Consider the following 24,629-nt stretch of genomic DNA (forward strand, 5'->3'; position numbering starts at 1 on the left):
CCACTTCAATCGGTCCGGTTTGAACAACTACACACAGTAAAAAAATTACATATTAGTACATTAGGCACAATTATTCATAAAAAAAAAAGACTTGAAGTTAGGCACAATTACATAAAAAAGAAAAAGAAAAAAGACTGGAAGTTTACACGGTAACCTGTGAAGCGATGAGCAGGTTAAACTGTGCTTGTTAATTGTTTATGTTTATCGTGGCACCATTAATTGAATTATGGGAAAAAAGGCATTAACAATGAAACAGTGATGACTTTTACTTGATTTTTATTTTATTCGACTATTTATACTCTTTCAAATTGACAAGTACGTTTCTGCTGTTTGTGGAAATGCCATTCAAAATATCCAAAACTAGTGGTATTCTGTTGTCAGTAGGGGGCAGTAGTTATCTGCCTATTGACATGAACATAAGCCTAAGGTGTGTATATTAATAAATAGGCTTTAAGAAATTATTAAACGAAGCAAAAATAGTATCCATTTTTTGATTTCCTTCATATACCACACCTGTGTATCATATTTGACGTTTTTCAGTTATTAACATTCCGATAGGTGCTCTTATTGTGAAAATCGACTGCGCCCGAATTCAGGTGTCCTATTACCTGGGCTGCACAACTTGGGGGGGGAAATACACCTTAGCGTTTTTTTAACACACACTTAATGGTTTTGATCGCGCCTACAAAGAAAAAATAAACATCGAGTTACAATGGAATAGTTTTGAGGGAACGGTGAAAGTTCATTTTGTGTTTACTCATGGACCACCAACGCCTTCTGGGTTATTTCTTTTTCACGAGTGCTTACAGTTTCGGTAAGTTCCGTCGTGATTTGTGATAATCAAATAGAAAAATATAACAGGTTAGTATTGCATTAGCTATGTAGTGTGTTGAAATTTTGTTGAGTGTGCAAACAATTGTTTTTACTGTCAGGTGTTTGCAAAATGTTGTCTTCCTCCATTAATATGTAATACGTGGAGTCCAAAGTAATAGTACAAAAGTTCATTACCACTGTATGACAGTATCAAGGCTTCACAGCTCAAACTTGACCATACCGTTTTGAATAAAGGATCGGACAAAGGTATTGGCATTAGTTATATTTTACATTAGTTATATTTGGGAAAAAATGGACGACACCTCTGCTAAATCCTTAGTTAAATAGATCATTAAATCCTACCCTGAAATGAAATTATTAAAATATGTAGGTTGGGTTTTTTTGTGTGTGTGTTTTCTGTAAATTAATAGATTTATGGATGCGTGGGTAAAAAAAAAAAAAACAGGTGTGATGTAAAGTTGTATGAATAGAAAGCGGTTGGAAAGAAAATTAGTCATTTTAAGCAATGATAGCATGATATAAACATGCACTAATAAAAACAAGTGTGGTGGAAGTAGAGGAGAAATGATGAAAAGTAGATTCAAATAAAGAAAGGAAGTAAGCGGTCAGGAAGAAATAGATGCCATGTAAATGTGATAAAAGATTTTTCACGAGTGTACATATTTTTATCCTGGTATTTATTTCCTCCCCTCTTCTCACAGTTTGTGCACAAATTACAAATTATGCACTACAAGGTGAAACGATCAACTTGGTGCCGTCCATTTTCAAACAACCTGATGGAATTCTCTGGATACACAACAGCAAGAAAGTGGTTTTGTTTGACGGCATGGAGGAGTTTGTGTTCCCTCCCTACGAGAACAGGCTCACTCTGGACTGGGCCTCAGCAGAACTCACAATCAAAGACGTCTCATACGAAGACAGTGGAGACTATGAACTGGAAGTCGACATATACAAGGAGGTGCATCGTTCAAATTATAAATGGCAGGTTATAGGTCAGTTTGCGCATTTTAACACAAATATTGAGCACTTGCATTCCATCTTGATGAATAAATAGTTTGTACTAGAGTTGATCAACAGAATAATAAGTCTGCCTTGACGCTTTGCAGTGAGTACTCATTCACTAAATACGGTATGCATTTGTTCCCAGACAAAGTAACCAAACCAAGCATATCCTGCAAAATGGCCGACGCAAACCTGGCGACGCTTGTGTGCTCAACTGATTCCAAATATCCCCGCTTAGTTGAATTTAAGTGGAGCTCAGGTGGAAAAAAGCAGCCGGGTCCCAATTTGACAATAACCCTCGAGGATGAACACGATGATCGAGTTTACCGTTGTGACGTGAGCAACCCTCTGACCAATGAAACGGCCACGTTTGCTGCCAAGAACTGCTTCCTAGGTAATTATGATCCAATTGTGAAATTGAAATATTCACATGGTGTTCGAACATCATTCGAGTTCTACCATCTTTGTACGTATTTCTGTGCAGACCAAAAATCTTCTGCTCGACTTGCCATCATCCTACCCGTCATTTTTGCTGTCCTCTTCATTTTACTCATCATGTTGGCCTGTGTATTCCGCAGAAAACTTCGAGGTACAGGTAGAAAAAAAAAACAGAACCTGACATACTATCTCATGAGAAAGCTTGTATATTCAAATTACAACCTTAGCTTCTGTAGTGACAGAGTGATAATTATTTTTTTTTTATGTTCTTTCAGCATGTTTTGAAAATACGAAGAAAGGTGTTTTTAAAAGACGGACTACAACGGAAGGTATGACTGAACTGTTGTAACTTGTTTTTATTATTGTGAGTGACTTAATCGAATTGGCTGTTGTTTCGATTCACATCCGTTAAAGTTAATGTTGTCTTTACAAGTTTCGGGGTCCAGTCAAGGCGACGAGACCATGTACTTCCTGGGGGGCTCACCTACGCTTCCATCCAATCAGAGGCTGCGGCCTTTTCTTCCAAGTGATTGGATCGATTCTGCTTATGGCAACGAAGACAAGCACGACGCAATTAATGGTAAAGATGATCATGCTCTGTTTTACGGTCCATCTTGTTTTTGTGTTTTAATCTGCTATTAATTTGGAGGATTTGGATTTTTTTAGGGTCTAACAAGGAGATCACTGGGGATGAAGGGGTGGAGTCTGATGCGGCCACTGCCATCACCATTTCCTCCAATCCACCTCATGCCCCGTTGACCTCTTCTGACCTGAACACTACGACTGACCATGAAGATAACTCATCTCAGCAGGTCTCGGGTGACATTTCAGTGGAAAGCATGAGTGATGTTGACTCACCTGGAGTTGATCAGCACTCCACCACCTCAAGGGAGGAGATAGATTCACAAGAAGAAAGAGAAGATGATGGGCAGGAGCCATTTTCAGCCATTGCACAAGGAGAGTCGACGAGTGGCGGTGAGGACCAACGGGACTCGAGCACATCGGCCTCTGAGGACGAAACACAGTCAGATAGTGAAGATGAGACGATTGCAGATGAGGAACAGAGTGAGACTGAACCACAACAATCTCTGACTGAGGCACCACACCATAGGAACACAAATACAACTGAAACTCAGGGCTCATAACTTTTTTTTAAGCAAGTTTGTGGTTGTAAAATTGGAAAAAGAAACATCATCTAAATGAACTGACTGTCTAATATTAATGTAGAGATGATCACATAAACAAATGCAATATAATTAAGATTTATATACAATTTAACATACTCAATAATCCAAACTGCCTCATTGGACTGATGTTAAGTAGCTGCGTAAAATTTGCTAACATTAAAAAAAATGCGTTTGAATACCAACGTTTTTGAATTGTAAATACTTATTTTTCTACAAAATATTTGCCAAGTGGGAGTAATGTTTTGTCATTGACCAGCCAGGACCTGACACTTGTGCTGCATCAGATACTGTACATTTAAATTTTAGAGGGAAAGTCAAACATTTTCTTTATAATATATTCTGGACACCCCCCACTAGTTTACACAGTGTTGTGATTTGAATTGTGTTTGTGGAATATGAATTAAGCAGGGACATCCAAATGTGGACGACCATTTTGGCTCGTATTAACACTGTCGACTGAAAATGAGATCATCGTGCCTTTGGGCTCTGGTGACAACCGCCACACCTCTCTTGGTAGTCATGTGACATTTGCACGCTGACCCCTGAGTATAACGGTGGTGACTTGGTCGTGGATTACTAATAAAAGAAAACAGAGACTGAAATCAGAGGCTCAATACTTTATAAATAATCATTTTTAAAACGGTTCAATCCATTTTGTGTCCAGTGAGCATTCTGGCAACAATGATGTTTTCCTGAATTTGTGTGTTTCAACGTTGTCATTGATTAACCACAGTATGTTTTTTGTTTGGAGAATGACCGGAGCTCATAAAATTCATTTTAGTGAGCAGACATTTTCCGAGTTTTAAGCCTGCTACATTAAAAATATACATATATATATACTTATATAGGCATACTGAATGAGTACTCTGCTTTCTGAGAGCCAAAAATCTTCCAATAGAGCCAACAAGTGTAATTCCAAAATTTTATCAAGAGGGGGCAATCTTTATCAACTTCAAGTTATAAACAAGTCGGAGTTAAAGAACATTGCTAGTTAAGTTGCCTGTAAATGTGTGATATCTAGTCAGCATTGCTATAGAGCACCCTGGCTCACAGTACTTGGTGCCACTGACATGTTTCATCATGTCCGAAGGGAGGTTACCTCCTCTTCTCAACTGTAAGTGCAAGTCAGATCAACAATGTGATCTGTATTTGTAAATAAAGAAGCAGTTGGGTTGCACACACTGCTGTCTGACAAGCCTCTACAGATTCTTCAAGATAGGCCCGCCCCGTGTGGGAAAAGTCACGCATGATTAGCTTAACCTTTGAGTCACCGAGGAGTCTGTGATCTGCTACCAGCTGACCTGAGGGATCAGGGCACAAGCGCACAATGAAGACTATCATGTTTCCGTGGTCAAAACAAATACCACGGAGATATTAGATTGAATTAGTTGTGGCTCTTCAGTTGAGAGTCACAATGTGGTTCAACTGAGACCCAGCAGGAAGGTTGGGACTGATTCCATCAGCAGAACCTTTTTTTGTCCCAATATATCGTCACTGTCTGGTGACATTGGTGTACAGTACACTCTAAGAACTTCAAAACACTGTTATGAGTCTGCGCCCTGAGATTGGCCTGGCAACCAGTTCAGGATGTGCCCCGCCGAGACTGCTGGGATAGGCTGCAGCACACCCGCAACCCTCGTGAGGATAAGCGGTTCGGAAAATGGATGGATGGATGTTACGACGAAGTACGTGTACATTTAATAATGGCTTCCTACAGCAGACACTTGTGGGCCATACATGGTCCTCTCTTATAAACTTAAGGTACCATACACCTTTCATCTCTAAATGTCATTATTGAAACACGTCACTCAATATTAATAGTCGGTTTATTAAAGTCAAGTGAGGACGACTGGTTTTGGTCCTTAAAATAAAAGGAATAAGTGAGGTATGTGGGGCAAGCAATCCTTAGGCCACACCACAGTAATCTAACAGTAGTTTATACTTGCTATACTTGCTTAGACTTATTTGCTAACTGACAATTCATGGGTTTACAAATCAAAATGATTACAATCAAGAATCCTTTAAAACAGCACAGCGGGAATGCAACTACTGACTTGCAATTATTTAGACATTAAAATTGAGTTATAATGAGCAGCCTTATTAGCCTCTCGTCATCATGCGGCTATATAGTAGTGGCGGTAAAGTAATAAGTCTTCATGTAGCGGGTCCAATTACAGGTTCCCCCTTCTGATAGTTGAAGTCCTTAATGGCCTTGTTGCACAAATATAGTGTCAGGAAATGAAGAAAAATGGGCCACCATCCATGCCTATTTTATACCATTTTGATTAGCATCCTGCCTCGTTTAAATTGCCTCCCCTGGGGTGCTAACGTGAAATCGAACAATATGCTTGGCCTAACTTCTCATTTATTTTTATGCCACGTTCAGGCGGAGCCTTGGCATTGCTCCACCGAGGAAGCCTCGGGAGGCCGGACAAATCAATGAGTAACAACCGAATACTGTTCTTCCGTGGGGGCCCCCACTAACATGCGACACGGCACGCAAGGCGCCCACTGTAATTATGTGGACAAACTAGTAAGGTGGAGAAACTATATAACGGAATAATATCCCTTTCTGTGTCAATAAAGGTGCGCTGTTAAAATACATTATGTGCCTGGGCTGCAGGAGTAATGCAGTAAATGTTTGTCATTTTCATCATTATAACACAGCATTAAGTCTCCCCTCCTGGCTGTTGACTTTTTATGACCCAGCTCATTGTGTACTGTATGATGTTTCCTCTTCCAGCGGGTCATCAAATTAATTAAATCCATCCACTGCCATAAACATTGGAATATCTCGACAGGGTGGAAAAAAAGCGAGTGCAGGAAGTAGAATGGTTTGACTGAAACTGTTTTTAACGACATCCAATAGAAGGAGCCGTGTCAAAGGTTCTTGTTTTACAAAGATAACACCAAAGTTGTTATATATACCGTATTTTCCGCACTATAAGGCGCACCGAAAAACCTCCAATTTTCTCAAAAGCCGACAGTGCGCCTTATAATCAAGTGCGCCTTATATATGGACCAATATTGAGCCACTACAGCAGGCATGTCCAAATGCAGAAATAAATAATAAAGAAATAAATGCCCATTCTCCTCCTAGCTGGATATTTGACAAGGTAACGAGCTAGCGGGAATCCTTTAATGTTTTACTTTTAGACTGCCATGTCGATTCTTCTGGAACCAAATGGAATGAAACTAAGGATTTTATCCTAAATGATATTTTATCTCATAATCATGTCAAAGAACACATGTCCAAACATTAAACAAGTTCTTCCGTCAAAAAGATGATACTTTCCAAAAATAGATCGCTAAAGTCAGGATGCAGATGTGTCTGCTTCAGATTTTCATGCCAATCCAATGTTACCAAAACACAATGTACAACACCATTAACATGAAAGCGAAACGTTACCAAAACAAGATGTACTCTGTTGTGCTGGTGGTTCAGTTTGAACCACCAAATGTTCTCCATATGTCTGGCATCTCCCTTGACCCCTCTGATTTCAACAGGCTGGGGTAGATAGAGCGTTTTATTTACAGTATCACAACAGGAAGGTCGCATGCAGAACCGAGACGGAGAGATGAGCATCTCGGAAGACTTCAGCGTTACTGCCAACAGAAGACTTAGAATGGTGTTTCATGAAGAAAGCACAGCTGCTCTTAAATATTTCCTCTCTAAGAGTTTGACGACAAAAATACGGTTGGAATGTCACAGGCAAAAGATAGCCGCATGGAGGGCTGTGTTGTCAAAACTATCTGGATAGTCTTCACAATACACATGCAGAGGAAACAGAAGCAGTGTAATATGCAAGCATGACCAGTAGGTGGCGATGCCACTTTGATAAGAGACACATATCCTTGTTGCTAAAGCTGTCTTGTCATTCAGCTTAGACCAGGTTTTCAAAATAATAACTAACTCTCCTGGTGGAACACTCGCAAAGAACAAAACGGAGGAGAACAATGCTAATCTTGTTTTTATTTCTTGGCATGCACCTGATTGCTGAAGATGAGGAAAGAAATTTTGTGCAGAGAAGATGAAGGCAGTAAGAAAACGAAGCATCAGACCAATTGGAGAATGAGGATACTAATGAGTGAGTGTCCGGAGTTAAGGTCCTATAGCAGGCTAACATTGGCACGTGTTTTCATCTTTCCACCTACTCATCCATTTTCTGCTTGTCCTCATCAGGGACACTGGTGAGCTGGATTCATACCAAGTGGATCTTGAGTTAGTCTTCAATCGTACGCAGGTCCTTTCTCCCAAAACATTGTTTGAATCAGTTTTTAGTTGAAAGCGTTAACCCATCCCCTTAAAGTTTGAGGGTGACACCGCCAAATGGTTTGCATCTTCTCAGCTCGACAGCGTTGTCACTTCTGTTTCCACACTCTGGTGGTGAGTGAGTGATTCATGTTGACAGCAATGCGGACTGGGCCACCAATCAACGCAAAAAAAAAAAAAAAAACCCTAGGTGAGATTTTATACACGCTTGAATGTTTACAGTATGAGTCTTGGTGTGCTACGGAACATTTGTGTCTGCATGTACTTTAGGATCTAGCGTTCCACCCTTGGTGGGCCTCTCTCAGCCAGATGGATGGTCTCAGCCATGTGTCAGAGAGGTGACAGCTGGCTGGCCTGGCCTCCCCTGGCCGAGGGTCTGGATCCTGTCTTCTGACAGCTCCTGATGGGTGACACATCTACTGCTCCTCCCCCAAAACCACACCCATGACGTTGCATCACAGAAACTGCTTCGTTGCTGAGAAATCAATAATGGGATCGTGCTAAAAGTAGTAGCTACCCTACCTATGACTGAATAGTCACGCCATGTTTTGAAAACGTCATCAAAAACAAAAACTTTTAACAAGCTCTCCTGTGAAAGTCATAGATTAGACCTTCTTGTTTCACTTAACACTCAGCAGCCTTGCCGCTTGTTCTCTGGCTCTTTGTCGTAAATTGATTTGACTTGGAGATCTTCTGTGGCTGCATTAACCAGCAAGGTGGCAACAATGACTTTGTAATGCCTTAGTCTATAGTTTCAGCTCCTTTGCAGAAAGCTGGATGCAGAGCTGTGACTAGGTCTTAGCAAGGCTGCTGGACTCCATGTTAATGAGACAGCTCTGCAGGGATGAGGGGGGAACACACACAGAGCGACTCAGGAGATGTCTGCCGGCCTCCCCAAGGTAATTCCATTAAATGAAAAGCAGACCGCATGCTAGTCATTGTTGCATCAACAGGGTGAGTATGAATAGTGACAGGGTTATATTTTCCCACCTTCCCATGTGCTTATTATGGGGCTGAAATGAGGAGAGCCGGCGGTATCTTGTTCAGACGCTCCCCTGCCGATGCCCTCTCTCCCCCAATTATTCGGGATAGAAATGACTGTCACATGGGCAGCATCACTCAGTTTTGGTCTTATCACGGCCTTTTATTCATTTTCCTAGGTAGGAGTTACTCTAGCTTCCATGTGGAGCATTAGGACACTGGGAGGAGACTTGTTTGGAAGCTTTTGTTTGCTCACCTGGCACTTTAAGGGAGGATCATTAGAAATTCCCAAAAGCCAGGTTCCAAAATCAGATGGTGAGCGTGCCGAACGAGGGTTTGCGTCAGCCATTGCTATCAAACGAGTCCACGCTGGGATTTGGAGCTAATAGGCTTTTCCAGATGTTCTCCCATGAATTTGATTGAATCCAACACCTTTTTCAGGCCACTGTCCAGCCATAAATCATACGTCCACGTGCTGCAAGGAGCGAATGGGCCTGGATGCATAGGTTACATGCTTGATTCATGAGCTCAGCGTGATTTTATCGAGGACTCACACGGAACAATTAGCTGTTACCCTAACCTGAAGGCCACAGATCTCTTAAAGGGGTTTTAAGTATTCCCTTTATAAGAGCTGAAGCCCCAACTCCAGCCTTGGGGACAGCAGATCTTTATTAGAATGATTTTTGTTTTATGTGGTATTTTTGGATGACAGTCACTGCGCAGTGTTAGAAACAGTTCATGGCTTTATTTGGTCGTGCAAACAGAGCACAATTCCAACTGTCCGACTGCGGCGCTGAACAGATGTTCTGATAAAATGCTGTCATCCATCTAGTGTGAATGTACTGTGTGACCAAGGTTGTTAATCTCTTTACTACATCAGCCATTGGCCTCTGTCCAATTGCCAAGGCAGAAAGAGGTCTCACAGAGAACCTACCGTATTTGCTCAAATAGTGGCCCAGGATAGAACTGAGCATACTCAACTGCAATAGAGAGTACCGTATTTTCCGCACTATAAGGCGCACCGGATTATAAGGCGCACCTTCAATGAATGGCCCATTTTAAAACTTTGTCCATATATAAGATATATACATTTGGCCCACGGGCCAGACTTTGGACACCCCTGCTGTAGTGGCTCAACATTTGTCCATATATAAGGCGCACTGGATTATAAGGCGCACTGTCGGCTTTTGAGAAAATTGGAGGTTTTTAGGTGGGCCTTAAAGTACAGAAAATACAGTAGGTGCAGCCAAAGTGAGATCCCAATTGGTCCATATCAACCACACAAAAGGAACCACTGCGGTGAGAAGTCATGACAGAAATCTCCTAATAGGGTCCCTTACTAGAAAGGAAGCAAAATCATCACTCAGAGCTCGCAAAAAGAATATCAAAAGAGGAGAGTGAAAAAACAACAACTGAAGTCTCTGTTGTGCGGATGTGGCTTCACCACCGACCGTCACACGAGACACCATACAATTTATTCACACAACACTTCAGGGAATGCTATTGTTTTAGCATAGCTAGTTTTAGCTGGCTAACTGATTGTTGTAGTGGTAGAAATGGAGTAATTGCGGTGGACATTCCGTTGATGGAATGACAGCAACCAGTTCCTGTGGGGAGGGTTGACCCATGCCAAAGAACAAATGCAAACTTGGGCCAGATTTTAACCATGCTCAAAAAATCTGCTGAAACAGTCTCCACAAATCAGTACTACATTGTTCTCGGACTTTTTACATGATACAGTGAAGTTTTGGGGGTGAAAGGATATCAGCCGGTGCTTTTTATTACACGCACTCCCACAAAATCTTATGAATCATCGAAGATCGTAAAATTAAGGGGTTGGAGGGGGGTTGCTTCTAGAGACACTAACGTTTACGACACTATTTTGCCAAATAGCTCCCCGCCCATGTGCTGGTGTGTGAATTTGAAGTTCTGCTTAACAGTGTAGCTGTTTTGACAACCAGAGATCATTTGTAGGGACTTCTCCATAATGGTCTTGTCAGCAATATCCGCTTCCTGAATCTTCTACAAACATCTCCACTCATTTTTAATTCCTTTTATGTCCTAATTATAATAGATTTATAACTGTTTCAGACATGAGCAAAGTGGCTGGCTTAATTTTCAGTCACCCACACAGGTTATTGTTGCTATAATTGCTTTCTTTACTTTGCTTTTCCATCATTAGGTAATGTATTTTAATACATTCATATTAATTTGTCTGACCTACATCCACCAATTTTAGTCAAACCAGAAAAAATAAAGTCATGCAGAGTCACAAAGTAATTATAATATTTCAAATTTAAAATGTTTTGATGTCAATGTTGTGGGAGAACAAAATAATCTAAAATCAGCTTTGTCAATATAAATGTGCTGCAGCACAGATGAGAGCAGCAAAGTTTGAAAGCGAGTGAGTCACTGTGCCAAAGCACGATGTGACAAAGCTGGCCTAGTGTCAGTTTGCCCTTTTGTATAAAATAACATAAATGAAACAAAAACAAGAAAATGTAATTTAAGGAGACAAGTTAAAAACACATCATCATCCCTTATCCAAACTATGCACAAGAAACTCTGTTTGGAGTTATCCAATAAGTCTATTCAAAGAACTCAAATTGAGTTTGTGTTTGGATAAAATGCCAAAATGTATAGGGGAAAACAAAATTAACATATTATATTTCTGTGGGTGGCCCTATGACAGATCGGTCGATGACCAATCCTGGGTATTGTAATCTTCCTTTCCATCCAAAGATATCTAAGATCAGTCTGCAGTTCCCACTTGCGAAACTAAAACTCAAACATGAATAATTCCTTATGTTCAACTTTTTTTTTTTTTTTAAGCGTGTGTATTGTCAAGGCACTTGCTAGCATCTTTGCCAATTTGTTCGCTGTCATACCAAAGAACAAAGTCTTCTCCAAAGAGCTGGATAACATTTTTCTTCCATCATACAATGGTGCAAAGCAAATGCTACATTTATGATGCCTGCGGTGTTGAAAGCCGTGTATGGTCAGTGCTGAAAAGAATTTTCCATATTCTGATGACGTGTGCGCAAGAACACACATGTGCAAGCATGAAGGTGTGACACTGGCATGTTTTGAATGACGAGGTTGGATATCGGACACTTTGAGGACATGCTATAGTTCAATAATGGCTGTAGGTAATCCAGTTACATGACGGCTGGAAGAGTGATGATAAATTACATGTAGTAGAAGCTAGGAGATAGAAATGAGGTCATGTGTTGCTCTTTCTTCATCAACGTGGAAAGTCTAAGACTTGCCGGAGGGTTTTGAGCTCACGGGAAGACCCGGTAACTTTTAGGCAGCAGTTTCAGAGGCACATGGCAGCGATCAGGGCCGTGCTCCCGATACGCAAACGATACGCGTTTGCGGCTCATATTAGCCGGGCCGCGAGCCATCGAGGTTTTCAACACTTGCAAATTGAACGTGGACCGTAACAAATCCATGAAGGTAACGCGAAAAGAAGTTTGATGTGCGCTTACCGCAACTAGAAACACTCTAGGGAATGACGCAAAGTTGCTTTCGTGTGAAGCAGCAGATTTTTGAACGCTACATTTCTGCGCCTCAAAACCAAAGTGTGAACCATCTCAGTTGCTCGCAAAGATGACAGCAAAGGAACACAAAGAATTTGGAACAAACACTAAAGAAAAACTTGACTAAAGTCTGTGGGTTTCAACACACAGTTTTGATGGGAAAACTTGCATGAATAAAAATGTTTTGCAAAATAATACTTTGCCTTATTTTCTGGTCAAACAGACTCCAAGACATTGTGAGAAGCTATTGTGTGAAGCAGCAGCAAACTTTCCTTTATTGTGACTTCTACAATCATAGCAACCGCCATCACGGATAATCAATCACAGCATTTCAACATTTGTTAGCAGTTGTCCTAAAATAGTCAAGACGTGAATCAATACATAAAGGTGCATGTCCACAAAAGGCAAGGTAGCTTCTTTTTAATCGAGCACATTTCATACAGTGTGCTGTGCTTCACATAGTTAAAAAATAAAATACAAGATTTAATGGAAAGACACAGACATTTTGAACAAATTAAAAAAATTCAAAAAATATCTACCGTATTTTCCGCACTATAAGGCGCACCGGATTATAAGGCGCACTTTCAATGAATGGCCCATTTTAAAACTTTGCCCATACATAAGGCGCACCGGATTATAAGGCGCATAGAATAAATAACTCAACGTTGCTCAAACGTTAATGCAATCACAATATACATAGTAACACTCGAAATAGTGAAAACAATAACAATATATCAATAACTCAATGTTGCTCAAATGTTAATATCACACAACACACAAAATAAACACGTAAAGCTTACTTTAATAAATTAGTTCTCATCCACGAATCCATATTGGTCCATGTATAGGGCGCACCGGATTATAAGGCGCACCATCAGCTTTTGGGAAAATTGGAGGTTTTTAGGTTTTAGTGCGGAAAATATGGTACTAAAATATCTAAAACAACACACAGCACAAGAAGATGATTAAACAAGACAAGACTTTTGTTCTATCAGCAGATACAGATTTACTCTTCTGGATATTGATCGCCTTTTTTGTTTTACTTGGACATTCGCAACTAACTGCTTTCATTTATTGAATTACAGAAATTGAAACACCATGAAAGGCCAATGAGGGGTTTATATTAGCATAATAATTCTTGTAGCTTGCCAGGAGTTGACAATCTAATATTGACTCGCTTCATCGGATCGAACTGTCGAGTAAAATTTATTGCAAAAGCTCAGTCATATTTGTTCATGATCCTCTGGACATGGGCCGAGTCCATCCCTAGGAGCATTCTTGTCTCAAACAGTACATTACGAATGTCTGTTTTAAAAGTTCAGACAATACATCACAATTTGTCCTTGGTTTACCTGGCGATCTATTTGACCAGATGCATTCTTGTCTCCAAGCAGATGTTTTCATCCTTAACAACTGCTTAGTTTATTCATACACCATTGATTATCAAACTGTTTCTGTGCTATGGAGATTTAATGTCGTTCGGAATTGTTTTTGATGCCTTTAAACTGTGCTGTGACGGCAACAAAGGCTTGAGTTCTTGTCTTTGTTTTCTACTGATTAGATTGTAAACATGCTTTTTGCCTTTGTCACCGCGTGACAGGTCTTTGTTGACTTGTTAGCGTCCTCGCATTGGCTCTTTGTAAGGTGTCTCTGATGAAAACAAGGCTGCGTTTACTGTCATCTCCAGGCTTTCTGGGAATAAAGCAGACTTTTTTTTTTCTTCTACGTCAATAACAAATGTATCTTCCTAACTTTAACTCTGCTTGTGGTCCCGCCAGCACATGTGCTTCCAAGATGTGAGCGCCTCTTTTTGTCTTCCTCTCGCTATTCATTCCAGCCTGTCCTTGTCGCTGTGTATCAGGCTTCTCAGCAAAAGAACCGATTCTGTACTTCCTCTAAGGTCTCCATGGTGACAGAAGGTGGCATTGCCAAGGTCTTATCTGTTTGGCTGCACCTTGAAGTCGCTTGATATCCTCCATGTCCCATTATATACGTGTTCTGGAATCAATTTATCTTTGAGATTGTCATAATGGGTTTCCATTAAGGCAACTCGAGTCTATTCTGGACTCGCAGGCTCTGTTGCTGTTTGTCCATGTCGCAACTGTTGACTAAATAAAGATGCTATGATAGAGGTTGTGTTATGTGCTTTAACCCCAAACAAGCCATTTACTAACTCCACATTGGTGTAGATTTGTAACTGACTGAACCCAACTACACTGTATATATAACTGCATATTTTATTTTCTGTACATCCTTGTTTCTTGTCATTTCTGTATGATATTCCCAAATGCTCAATTAAAAACTAGAAAGTTTAGTGCTACAAGAAAATGCACGGATGAACGAGTTTAGAACACAAAATTAAATATTCTGTAATTTGTGTCTATCTCAGGTAACTTGAGAGAGCACTCTCTGGTTAATTGTAAAGTTTGTTTGGACAAACAGTTGAGGTCTCCATTCACAATGAAAGTCAAGGCTTTAACTAATTGAACTTACATTTGATTTATTGCATGTTTCGGGGGATCCTGAACTGAGATTCAAACTCAGAACCTTTTGACTGTGTGGCAGATTTCCTAACCAGGCGGCTATCGTGCTGTATCATAAACACACATGACAAATATTTGGTTTCTCGTAACTGCACTTTTGTTTGTACATTGTCCCATTCAATTCCGACTTTACTCCAATCGCTTAGTGAGACGTAAATGTGACTCCTAGCAGGTGTTGATGATCTGCAGCGAATAATGATTAAGTTAACATATAACCAGGCTGAGTCTGAACTTATAACGTGCCGCTCGTGGACCTCACATTTGACGCCGAACAGCTTGGCAAGGTTACTTCGACGTCTCTTCCGAGCCAGCAGCGAAGCCCAGAGCAGCTGACAATCATAAGATCATACCGTTATTTATTCTATACAAATTACTTGCACATGTCGAGCGCTGCCTCGCCCTCGGGGTTAAGACCTCATCGGAGCTCGTGGTGGGATGGAAACAGAACAGGTTGGTTGAGTAATAGATCTACTTTCAGTTCGTCGCCACTACGTTACTCACTACGTCTCTTGTGTTATCTCCTGGCAAGATCTGGACACCGAGCCAAATGATTTCCAGAGATAGGCCTATTGTAATGTTTCTGCTTATTCTTTTCTGTTTTTGAGCACACATTTAATGTCAAGTTGCAGTCAACACGGGAGTAACCGGACGGAGCATGCTCACATGGCAAACAATCACATTCAATGTCATTTTGGTGGCGGCTTTGAGCTCAAGGGGAGCTGCTGATGGATTGTGTTGTTTCCATATCAAAAGAGAGGCCTTGGCTTCAGGATCACTGCACATCAATGGTGGATGTTGGATGTGTGATTGATAAATGAGAAAAATGATAGGGGGAAATAGTCCTGTGGTGCTACAAGGCCAAGGTCCAGATGTCTTTCTTGTTGCTGACGCTTCGGGGGCGGTTTGCAAGATGCCGGACGGGCTGACACTGTGGCCTTGGCGGCACCCGGCGCGCGAGAAGATAAAACCTGCGGCAGCCGTCGGCATTCATCACGGGCCTTGTAAATGTCAACGCAGTAACTCCTTGAGACGTTCATCGAGGTGAATCCAAGCAGAAATTGGTTGCTACCCAAAGTGTTGCCTGTGAATATTGTGTTGTGTGGATACGTGACTTGAGCATGCATTATTTGTTTTAACAGCCCCATGAAGGGTATTTATCTTTTTTACTTTGGTGACCAAATAATATCCTTTTTATTTTATGGTAAAAAGTAAAAATCGATTCAATCCATCCATCCTGGACAGGGAATGCTTAACAAACATTTTTACAATAGTGTAAAAGATGATAAATGATGCAAACAGTAAAAAATATCACCTTTGAGATTACATATTAAAACTAACGTCAGTTAACATTGCGGCATATGATCCGCTCTGATATTGTCAGTTTTTTTTTTTTTTTTTAATGTGTGCTTGTGGCATTCAAATTGCAGTCCAAATACGCAAATTTTGCTGATGTGTGCTCAATTTATTTGGAGGATTCTGGAAAATAATTGGTGGCAAAACGTATCTTATTTTCCCTAAAGGAAAAAGGCACATGTTCAATAATCCATAAAATATCTGGATTGTGGTCCTTTCACTGAAGCCCATTCTTATTTCAAGCATTTTCTTTATAACAAGCATTCTGTGACACAACGATAATTCATTGAATTTTCCTCTTTCTTTGAATACAATAAAAATGAACTAAATAGCCAAGTGAGACTTGTTTTCCTGTGAACTATGAACGTCTGCTCATTCGTAGCCATCTGTCTTATTGCTAAATCCCGCTGCTCTTTCAAGTTGTTTAGCTCATTTCCTACGCGTAACGTGATTCCGAAATTCCGAGATATAACGATCGGCACTTTGATGTTTTGGTTTTTGTTTGGAAATCCAGATCCATTATAAATGGACATCAGACAAACAAACACATGGCAGGCTTCCCCGGACGTCCTTGGAGGCTCGCAGAGCTCCGACGGAGACAATGCTTCAGCCTTCATGAAAGGGAATAACGAATCCAAGAGCGTGTCATGTGCTCGCACTAGATCCACAGACTTGGAAAGAGTGCACAAAATACTCATTTCCCAGCATTTGGACTTGGAATTATTTAACCCACTGCACAGGACATAAATCGAACCTTTTTAATCCTGTGATGACTTGAACACAGTCTAGATGACCTTTCTTATAAAGTCCTTTCAAAAATATTCTTCCTTTATAATCCTAAAATGTCGGTGGATTATTTTCATTTGACTGCACCGTGATTTTCACATGTTGAGTGCCGCTTTGAGAGATGATTTCATGCGTGTGGGCTGTCCAGACAGCCTGGCTCGCACCTCTACTCCTTGCATTTGAAATATAAATGAGTTTCTTGCTAAATCCTTGGAGAAGAAGAACTACTACCCCGGTGTTTAAAAGAAAAACAACCTTAAAGATTTAACGTTGAAGTGTTCTATTCTAACTTCACATAACACTGGCTGGAGTCTTAGGGATCTGAATTTTTACATAGTGTAACTTTGTCTTTTTAATTTTCTGTGTAATTAACACCCCTTGTTGAAGGTGTGTCGCAAAAAGCCAAAGAAAACGTACCTTAAATTTCTTGGTAACCATTGGAACACAGAGGAAATGGGGAAATGAAACTTCAAATTTGCCTCATGAAGCACTTGATGGCTCTAATTCAAGATTCATGAAACAAAATTTGAAGCTTCATTTTCTTATTACTAATAAATGTGTCCTTCTATTAATAAGATTAAATAAAAAGCCAAGGGAAAAATTCTAACTTAACTGTAGCAAACTTCACTGATGCCTCACTGAAGTTCTGGGTTCAAGTCTTAACTTTGGCCGGCATGTCCGGTTCATTGTCGACTCTAAATTGCCCAAAAGTGTAAATATAAGCATGGATGGTTATTTGTCTATATTATTTCCCGTGACGGGCTGGCAACAAATCCTGGACTCCTGGATTTGACCTTCATGCTTTCATATAAGGTACCTAAGCTAGTTGGGATAGGCTCCACCCATCTATCGTGAGGATACAGCGTTACGAAAAATGAATGAACATCTACAGAATACGTAGAGATGTTGTTAAACTGACAATATGAAAGAGATCACAGGCAGGCATTCCACATTCTCCCAACTTTAGACAACAAATAAAAACTAAATGTGTCTTTCATGCAATGACAAAAGGCGTAATGTCAATTTGGTCACACTGGTATTTAAGAGTCTTCTTCCTCTTTATATTGCACAGGCGTCACTGCCGCAGCTTCTCCGCCCTCATAAACGCATCCAGAAGGCAATGATTACTCCTCAAGATGTGCAGATGCGTTTTTTTTTTCGTTTTGTTTTTAGAAGCATGACAGCCTGTTCTGTCTGACAGTTCTCTCGATGTTGCAAGCCATCTCCATCACCTACACCCCCCACTCCCCATTTAGATCAGGTGTCCGGCTCAGGAATGTATTTTCACCCAACATGGGCGCCTTCTCGTACATTTTTCAGCAAGCCAATTTGTCCTTGGATTGTGAAACATCAAGGATCTAATAAATCAGGACATTTTTTGCGCTGATTGTATTAGCGGTACGAAGTGTGGGCTTTTGGGAAAGGATTTTTAAAAAGATTTATGAGGTCAATCATAAGAAATAGTTTTATTTTCTATTTTGTGGTCATATCCTTTGGAAAAAAAGAAACGGTCCAAGATGCAGGTTTTCATTAAAAATCAGACACATGACTCAAGTGATTTGTTTGATGGCTCAAGAAAGCCTCAAAACCAGTCACCAATGAATACTTTAGTCTTATCTTGGTTCTGTATCTATTGGAATCATCTAATATGCTGATGAAGTATGGTAAAATCTCAACAATGCAACAATGGACATTTATGATGTTGGGAGTGACAGTAAATTAGCGTTTGATTTAAAAAAAAAAAATGGCATGCAAGGAACTTGACAATTGTCCAATGACAAATTTCTATTAATGTCATTCTTGTTGTCACTGAGCTTGACACCATTGAACCAGTTTGGCTTTTTGACTTGATTATCACAAAGATCTTACAGTTGAATGCCTTTCAAAATCAATTGGTTTCTGGCTTTGACTGAGGACCAGCATAGTTCATTAATTGCTCATTAAGAAGTGGAATGTACTTGAGGACAAGTGGAATGTGCTGCTTGGCATTCTCTCTTAACTAGTATGCTCGGAAAAGAAGTAAAGTAACATCAGCGGTTGGGAAATTGAGCCTCATCCATGCAGACTTTAGCAACGGCACAATTCTTATTCCTACTGCTAGGTTCGCTCGCCTCGCTTTTCCATGTTTCTCTGACGTGCACCCACCCATGTCCAACAACAAGGCGCTCTAAAGCAAGCCAAGTGTTTTAACTGCTTTCACAACAGTACGATTGAAGTGATGGGAAAAATAATATAAAAATAATTTAACGATATACAGTATGTTTCTACAACTGCTTTACAGTTCTCTGGATATATTTTGAACCAAATACCTGAATTAATTTTCCAATTTTACAGGGTTTTTAAGGAGAAATTAATTAACTAAAGATCGGAGGGAGCAGGAGTTTTAGCACACACCATGTACACTTAAATTGTATCAAAATGCATGTCCATGCATTTTACATCGACGCAAAACATTTATCTTCATTCTATTTTTGGAATCCTTCCACGATTCTCTCCTGTCAGCTTTAGGGAGGAATGCCTTGGCATCATGGCTACAGACATCATGAGTTAAAACATGACAAATCACTTGCAGCGGTAAAAAAAAGAAAGAAAAAGTCCAACGATGGGACTACGAACATGCCAGAGGTTTTATTTGATTGTTGTGCCGTTTCCAGGACTCCTCGAAGAAACTCACACACTTGCTCGGTGATATCCATCATTCAGTAAGTGTTTGTGGAAAGAAAGATGAGATATCTCGTGCAGGAAAACTCACTTTAGCAGACAATTCATGGACCTTCATTTTCCCAGCATGGGCCACAACCCAGATTGCATTGGTGGTGAGGCTGGGTTTTGTTTCCAACAATGCAGTTTTTCTTTCCTGCAAAGAGGTTCCAGTGGGATTTTTTTTTCACACTTACAAGCACCAATTTAGGCAGTGACCCAGTTTATACCAGACACTAAAATACTCAGCAAATCCGCCAGTATTTCATATCAGAGGTTAAGGTCGGATTAGAGGACCATTATTGCAACCCCGTTTAGAAGTGGATCCTTTAAATCCAAATGGTTTTCCAGGGAAAAAAAGACTCCATTTTATTTGCGTTTTCGAGGAAATCTGGTGCAAAAATTGAGTCCTTGTCCTCCTGATTGTCGCCGTCTGAGTCTGTACAAGTATTTGATACATCCCACCAGACACTGGCACTGTCTGAAAAGCACGGTCGAATAACTGATGGCTCAATTTCCACGTCTCTGATCTGAGTCCACGTTCAAATGTGTTGGTTTCTTCTTTTCATTTTGTTGGATTCTGAATTATTAGGGCTGGAACCGAATCGGATATCCTCAGATTGAAACCAAAAGTACTGTTATATCACTGATGTGCCAATTTGGATGGATGTCCGTCTCTAGTGTCAGTCCTGTGATTGAAAGTTGAATAGTCCAGGGAGCACCCTGCCTTTTGCTCAAAACTAAATTCGAATAGAATCCAACTTCCTCGTGACCCTCCAAGGATAAACGTTATGGAAAATGGGTGGATGTTGCTTTATTGTTCAAGGTCTGCTCTGCTATGGAATTGACAGTCCTGCCGTGATTGACACTCTTCAAGTGGGATTTGAACGAAGACAAGGAGACCTGAAGCCAAAGGCAACACCGCAACATGGGGTGCATGTTTCAAATGAAGCGGCATTACCGTGATTTTCACTGAGTGGTGGTGAGGTAAAATCCATAGGAAATAGAGTCATACTTCCACATGCTGTCAGTCAGGTCTTTATTTACCAAAAGAGTGATCGGATGGGAAATTTGTCTTTTCATTCCATGCGTGTAAGCTTGTCCTCACAAGCCAAACACACTCTGTGAGGTGGAGCTAGAAATGCAAGAGGCATGGTAGCTACAAGAGCATACTTACTGTAATGAGAAGCAGACAGGGGGAACACTTAGCCGCCATTGTTTTCCGCCGGTTTCCCGTCTCAACCCCTGTGGACTACACGGCCATGAATATGTAAATAGGGACGGTGCTTCCTCTCTCCATCAATCAACCCCTTCCATCTGTTCAATTAGTGGAGATCTTTTACCTCGCAGCCGAGAAGTTCACCCTATGTGAATATTCCAACCGCTGAATGAAAGCTGTATGAAAGACGATAAATACGCCACACAATTCCCAATGAATAAATCAAATCCTGCTGCCTTGTTGAAAAAGAATTCAACTTTAATTCAATATTCCAGCTCAGATTTGGAGATCCTCTTTAAAGTGTGTGCCAGGGACACTTTAAGGTTTAAGGAACCACTAACCCAAAGCCTGAACTTAACCCTACCTTATCTTAAACCCGTAATCTACCATAACCATATCCCCCAAACCTGGGGGAAAAAACCCTGAAACCAAACATTAGGCTGGCAACTTAACTTGCCATGATAACCTCCAAAGACAGTCTCCAACCCCAAAGTCTAGCCTACTGTCACTCCGACCCTCTGACTATAACTGAATTCTCTTAAACCTAGTCCCGAACCAGAAACCCTATCGGTATGTCATTTGGCCAATAAAAGAACAATGAAGCTTGTTTTTTTTTTTTCTTCAAAACCACCACAGCATCAAGCGTCGGGGAGCGAGAAAGTGTGTTTGACTCTGACCTATCTGCTGCGAACATAAACCAGAAGCATCAGACATCGGAGTGCTATTCTTGGCAGTCCACGCAGGTCAGCTCTGAAGAACAAATCAAGCCACAGTTTTTAGTCTCTGCAATGATTGCTTTTTGAATTATAGACTGCAGCTTCCTGTTCATACTTTGATAGAAAATAGTTGTTTCCGAAAAGAAAGGTGCTACGGTCATAAAAATACAGAAGGTGAGTCTTTTCAACAACAAATTTTCTTCCAATTCAGATATAGAAGGAAAAAAACTCGAGAATGGGATATCCTCAGATTGGAATCAGGCCTGTTTCAAAAGTGGATAAACAGATCGACTAGACCGTGTCAATGAAAGCCTTACGTAATCCAACGACACAGATCAATTATTTCCAAGCACATCAATGTTAACAAGGTTTCTTAGCTGTGGTAAAGCATAATTATTACATAAAGTTATAAAAATGCATTTATGATGCCGCACATCTGTTATGTTTCATTACGTCATACTCCTCTTGATGACACTAACTTTGACACTGATCAAAAATTCATGTCCAATTTAGCGCAATGATTTACTACCTCGTGTAACTTTAACTGTCTTTAGTGCATTAATTAATTATGAGAACAATGAGCATTAGTACCGGATGTGGTATCGACGATAGATAAATGGGTGGAGCACTTCAAGGGTGACATTTGTGGGTCTTCAATACACACTCAAATGAGCATACAGAAGGTTCTCCATGTCAGTCAATTTTATTTTGCTAGCACTCAAAAAGATCTTCACGTACTTTTGGAATCCAGTCGTAATAGGAGGATACTAATCATTGAACGTATCTGTACTGAACTTTGTCTTCTTGACTTTTTCTTCTATTCATAACAAATATTGTTTGGCACGCTGCTATCAGCTTCTTCATGCACCTGCGGCCTTGTGTAACATTAGCCGCATTAATGAGGCTTCATGTTCTCATGCACGGGGTCGTCCTGTTGCTCTCTCATACAAGGCTTTTTTTTTTTTTCTTTTCAGTCTCTCGTCCAATGGCATAAATCACCACGTAAAAGCATTTGAAAGCCAATCCCGCCAGCCACTAAAACGATGACGGTAAAATATTGTCGGAGCTGCAAAGGAATCTGCAAAGCATTAAGGCGCCCCGGTTAGCTCGGAGGCGCAGATGAAAGGCGCTGGCCTCATATTGAAAGAACTGCCAGGGAGGTGAAGGATTCTTCTCGGGAGAAATCAAAACCAGTCTTTGGCCTTTGGCACGCTGACAGTAACTCACCAGGCCGTCAATCCCTTTTAATCAAATTACTGTGATCTATTTTAAAAAACTGGATGACATAAATCGCAGGGATGACTTGTTCCCGCGATGCAAGGGCTGGTTTCAATCTGTGCGGGATCTCATTGTCTTTGTACGGTCGCTTTATTTACTGTGAACACAACGCTTGGATGTATTACTGGGGGGGAGTTGGCACGTCAAGTAATTAGAGAGGAAACGCATGTAGTTCAGCTCTAATTAAATTAATTAAGCCGTCATTTTCCCTTGATGAGCTACGTCGATCTGAAAGGAATGGCGTGGTTTCGCAGAAATGATTGCACTTTCTCTCAAATTCTTTTGGATGGAGTCATCAAACATCGATCAATAACCCCCCCTCCTCAAAAAAAAAAAAACACCCACTTACATGTACTGACACCAGAGAAAGAGGCAGCCAAGCAATTCAAACCAGACTTTTTAAGAAGTGACTATTCGATTGGAAAACCAAATTACTCTTTCCTGTATACGATATTGAACTTGTTGTCTCTGTGGAGGAGTAACGTTGAATTTGTGAAAATGATTTTTTTTAATCTTACTTTTTCTCTCTTCCATTGAACTATATAGCTCCGGCTATTTGTGTTTTTATTCTCAGGTTTAGTGAACAGTTTGTGCACTTGCTTATGGTGAGATGAATGAAGGGATTAATTGGGGCACTGGATTTAAACCAAAATTATTTCATTATTTATTAACTTTCTGTTCCCATTTTTGTTCTTGTGTTGTTGTTTTTTATTAAACTGCTATGATATGCATATATATTTTTTTTTACTTTGTAACATTGATTACTTCACCGTAGAGCATAGCTCCGTTCTTGCTAGCTCGAGGTTGCCTTACTTCACTTTTCATTTTTTTTACAAGCTTTTTAGTTTAGACTCAACCCGTTATCATGATTTAGAGAAGCCTACAAAGCGCGGTCTGCTCGGAACCACACGAGGCGGGGCCGCTACTCACTTGTGGTTTTTGGTCTTCGGTTTTTGTTTTGTTTTGAGTTGGTTTTGTTTTTGTTTTGGGGTATCTTCGAGTAATAATAAATTCAAAAAAAGGCCTTGCAGTTCCTAACTGAACACCGCCGATCCCTGTCACAAAATTTGCATGATGATGGTTTAAAATCATTTGATCGTATTTTTCTTCAGATTCACTTCTGGGGCCTTCAACTCCAAATGTTGACCGAAAATAACATGTTTTTATATAAGCCAATACTTCTAGATCTGTAATCGAAGTATTTAAAAATAATGGCCTTCACATGTATAACAGTAGCACATAGCCAAATAGTGCACAGAGGACCTCACGATGATCTATGTCTATAACTGGATTCATGTGTGCATGTAAGGTACTGAGTGAAACAAGGAGCCTTCAAAATATGAGCCACCATTGTGTCGCATATGATGAAAAGCAGACTATCCTCAAAAAGTATCAGATAATTAGCTGATAATGTCATTCATCCAGATGACTGGGTGGTGTTTAACAGCCTCCGGCCCCAAAAGTTGGCTAAAAGAAAAAGCTTGTCCCAGCTTTTGCATGCACGCCACATGTTTTCGCACCTCTCGAGTATTATAAACTGTCACGGTAACGATAACTTGCTCAAAATTGCCAGGAATGTCCCGCATCTCACCTAAATCTCAGAAAAACAGTCACGATAACCTACTCGGAATTGCCAGGGCTGTCCCGCATCTCACCTAAATCTCAGAAGCACTCAACACCTCCCCACAAACGGAACCGTTTATGTTTATAAAACTGGATAAAAAAGCAGCGCTAGCAATGGTGCAAGGGAATTTATGATAGGATGTTTCCTCCACTT

The 24,629-nt window shown here is 40.4% G+C and overlaps 1 protein-coding gene across 3 annotated transcripts in view; it reads left to right on the forward strand.

Annotated features, from left to right (window-relative positions):
- The window catches only part of LOC148394273 (SLAM family member 5-like), a 33,471-nt gene extending 29,408 nt beyond the window's left edge, over positions 1-4,063 (forward strand). For 2 of the 3 annotated variants that reach the window (XM_088384006.1, XM_088384004.1), the window contains 6 exons: positions 1,536-1,826; positions 1,982-2,230; positions 2,321-2,431; positions 2,550-2,603; positions 2,708-2,854; positions 2,941-4,063. In XM_088384006.1, coding sequence (XP_088240132.1) covers positions 1,536-1,826; positions 1,982-2,230; positions 2,321-2,431; positions 2,550-2,603; positions 2,708-2,854; positions 2,941-3,419 — 1,331 coding nt within the window. In that variant the 3' untranslated portion in view covers positions 3,420-4,063. Of the gene's footprint in view, positions 1-590; positions 815-1,535; positions 1,827-1,981; positions 2,231-2,320; positions 2,432-2,549; positions 2,604-2,707; positions 2,855-2,940 lie in introns of those variants that run through there. The other variant, XM_088384005.1, reaches the window with a different exon arrangement.
- Positions 4,064-24,629: the final 20,566 nt, after the last annotated feature.

Source organism: Syngnathus floridae, chromosome 8, assembly GCF_059516105.1.
Source record: "Syngnathus floridae isolate MCC-2025c chromosome 8, RoL_Sflo_1.0, whole genome shotgun sequence".
Classification (NCBI taxonomy): Eukaryota; Metazoa; Chordata; class Actinopteri; order Syngnathiformes; family Syngnathidae; genus Syngnathus; species Syngnathus floridae.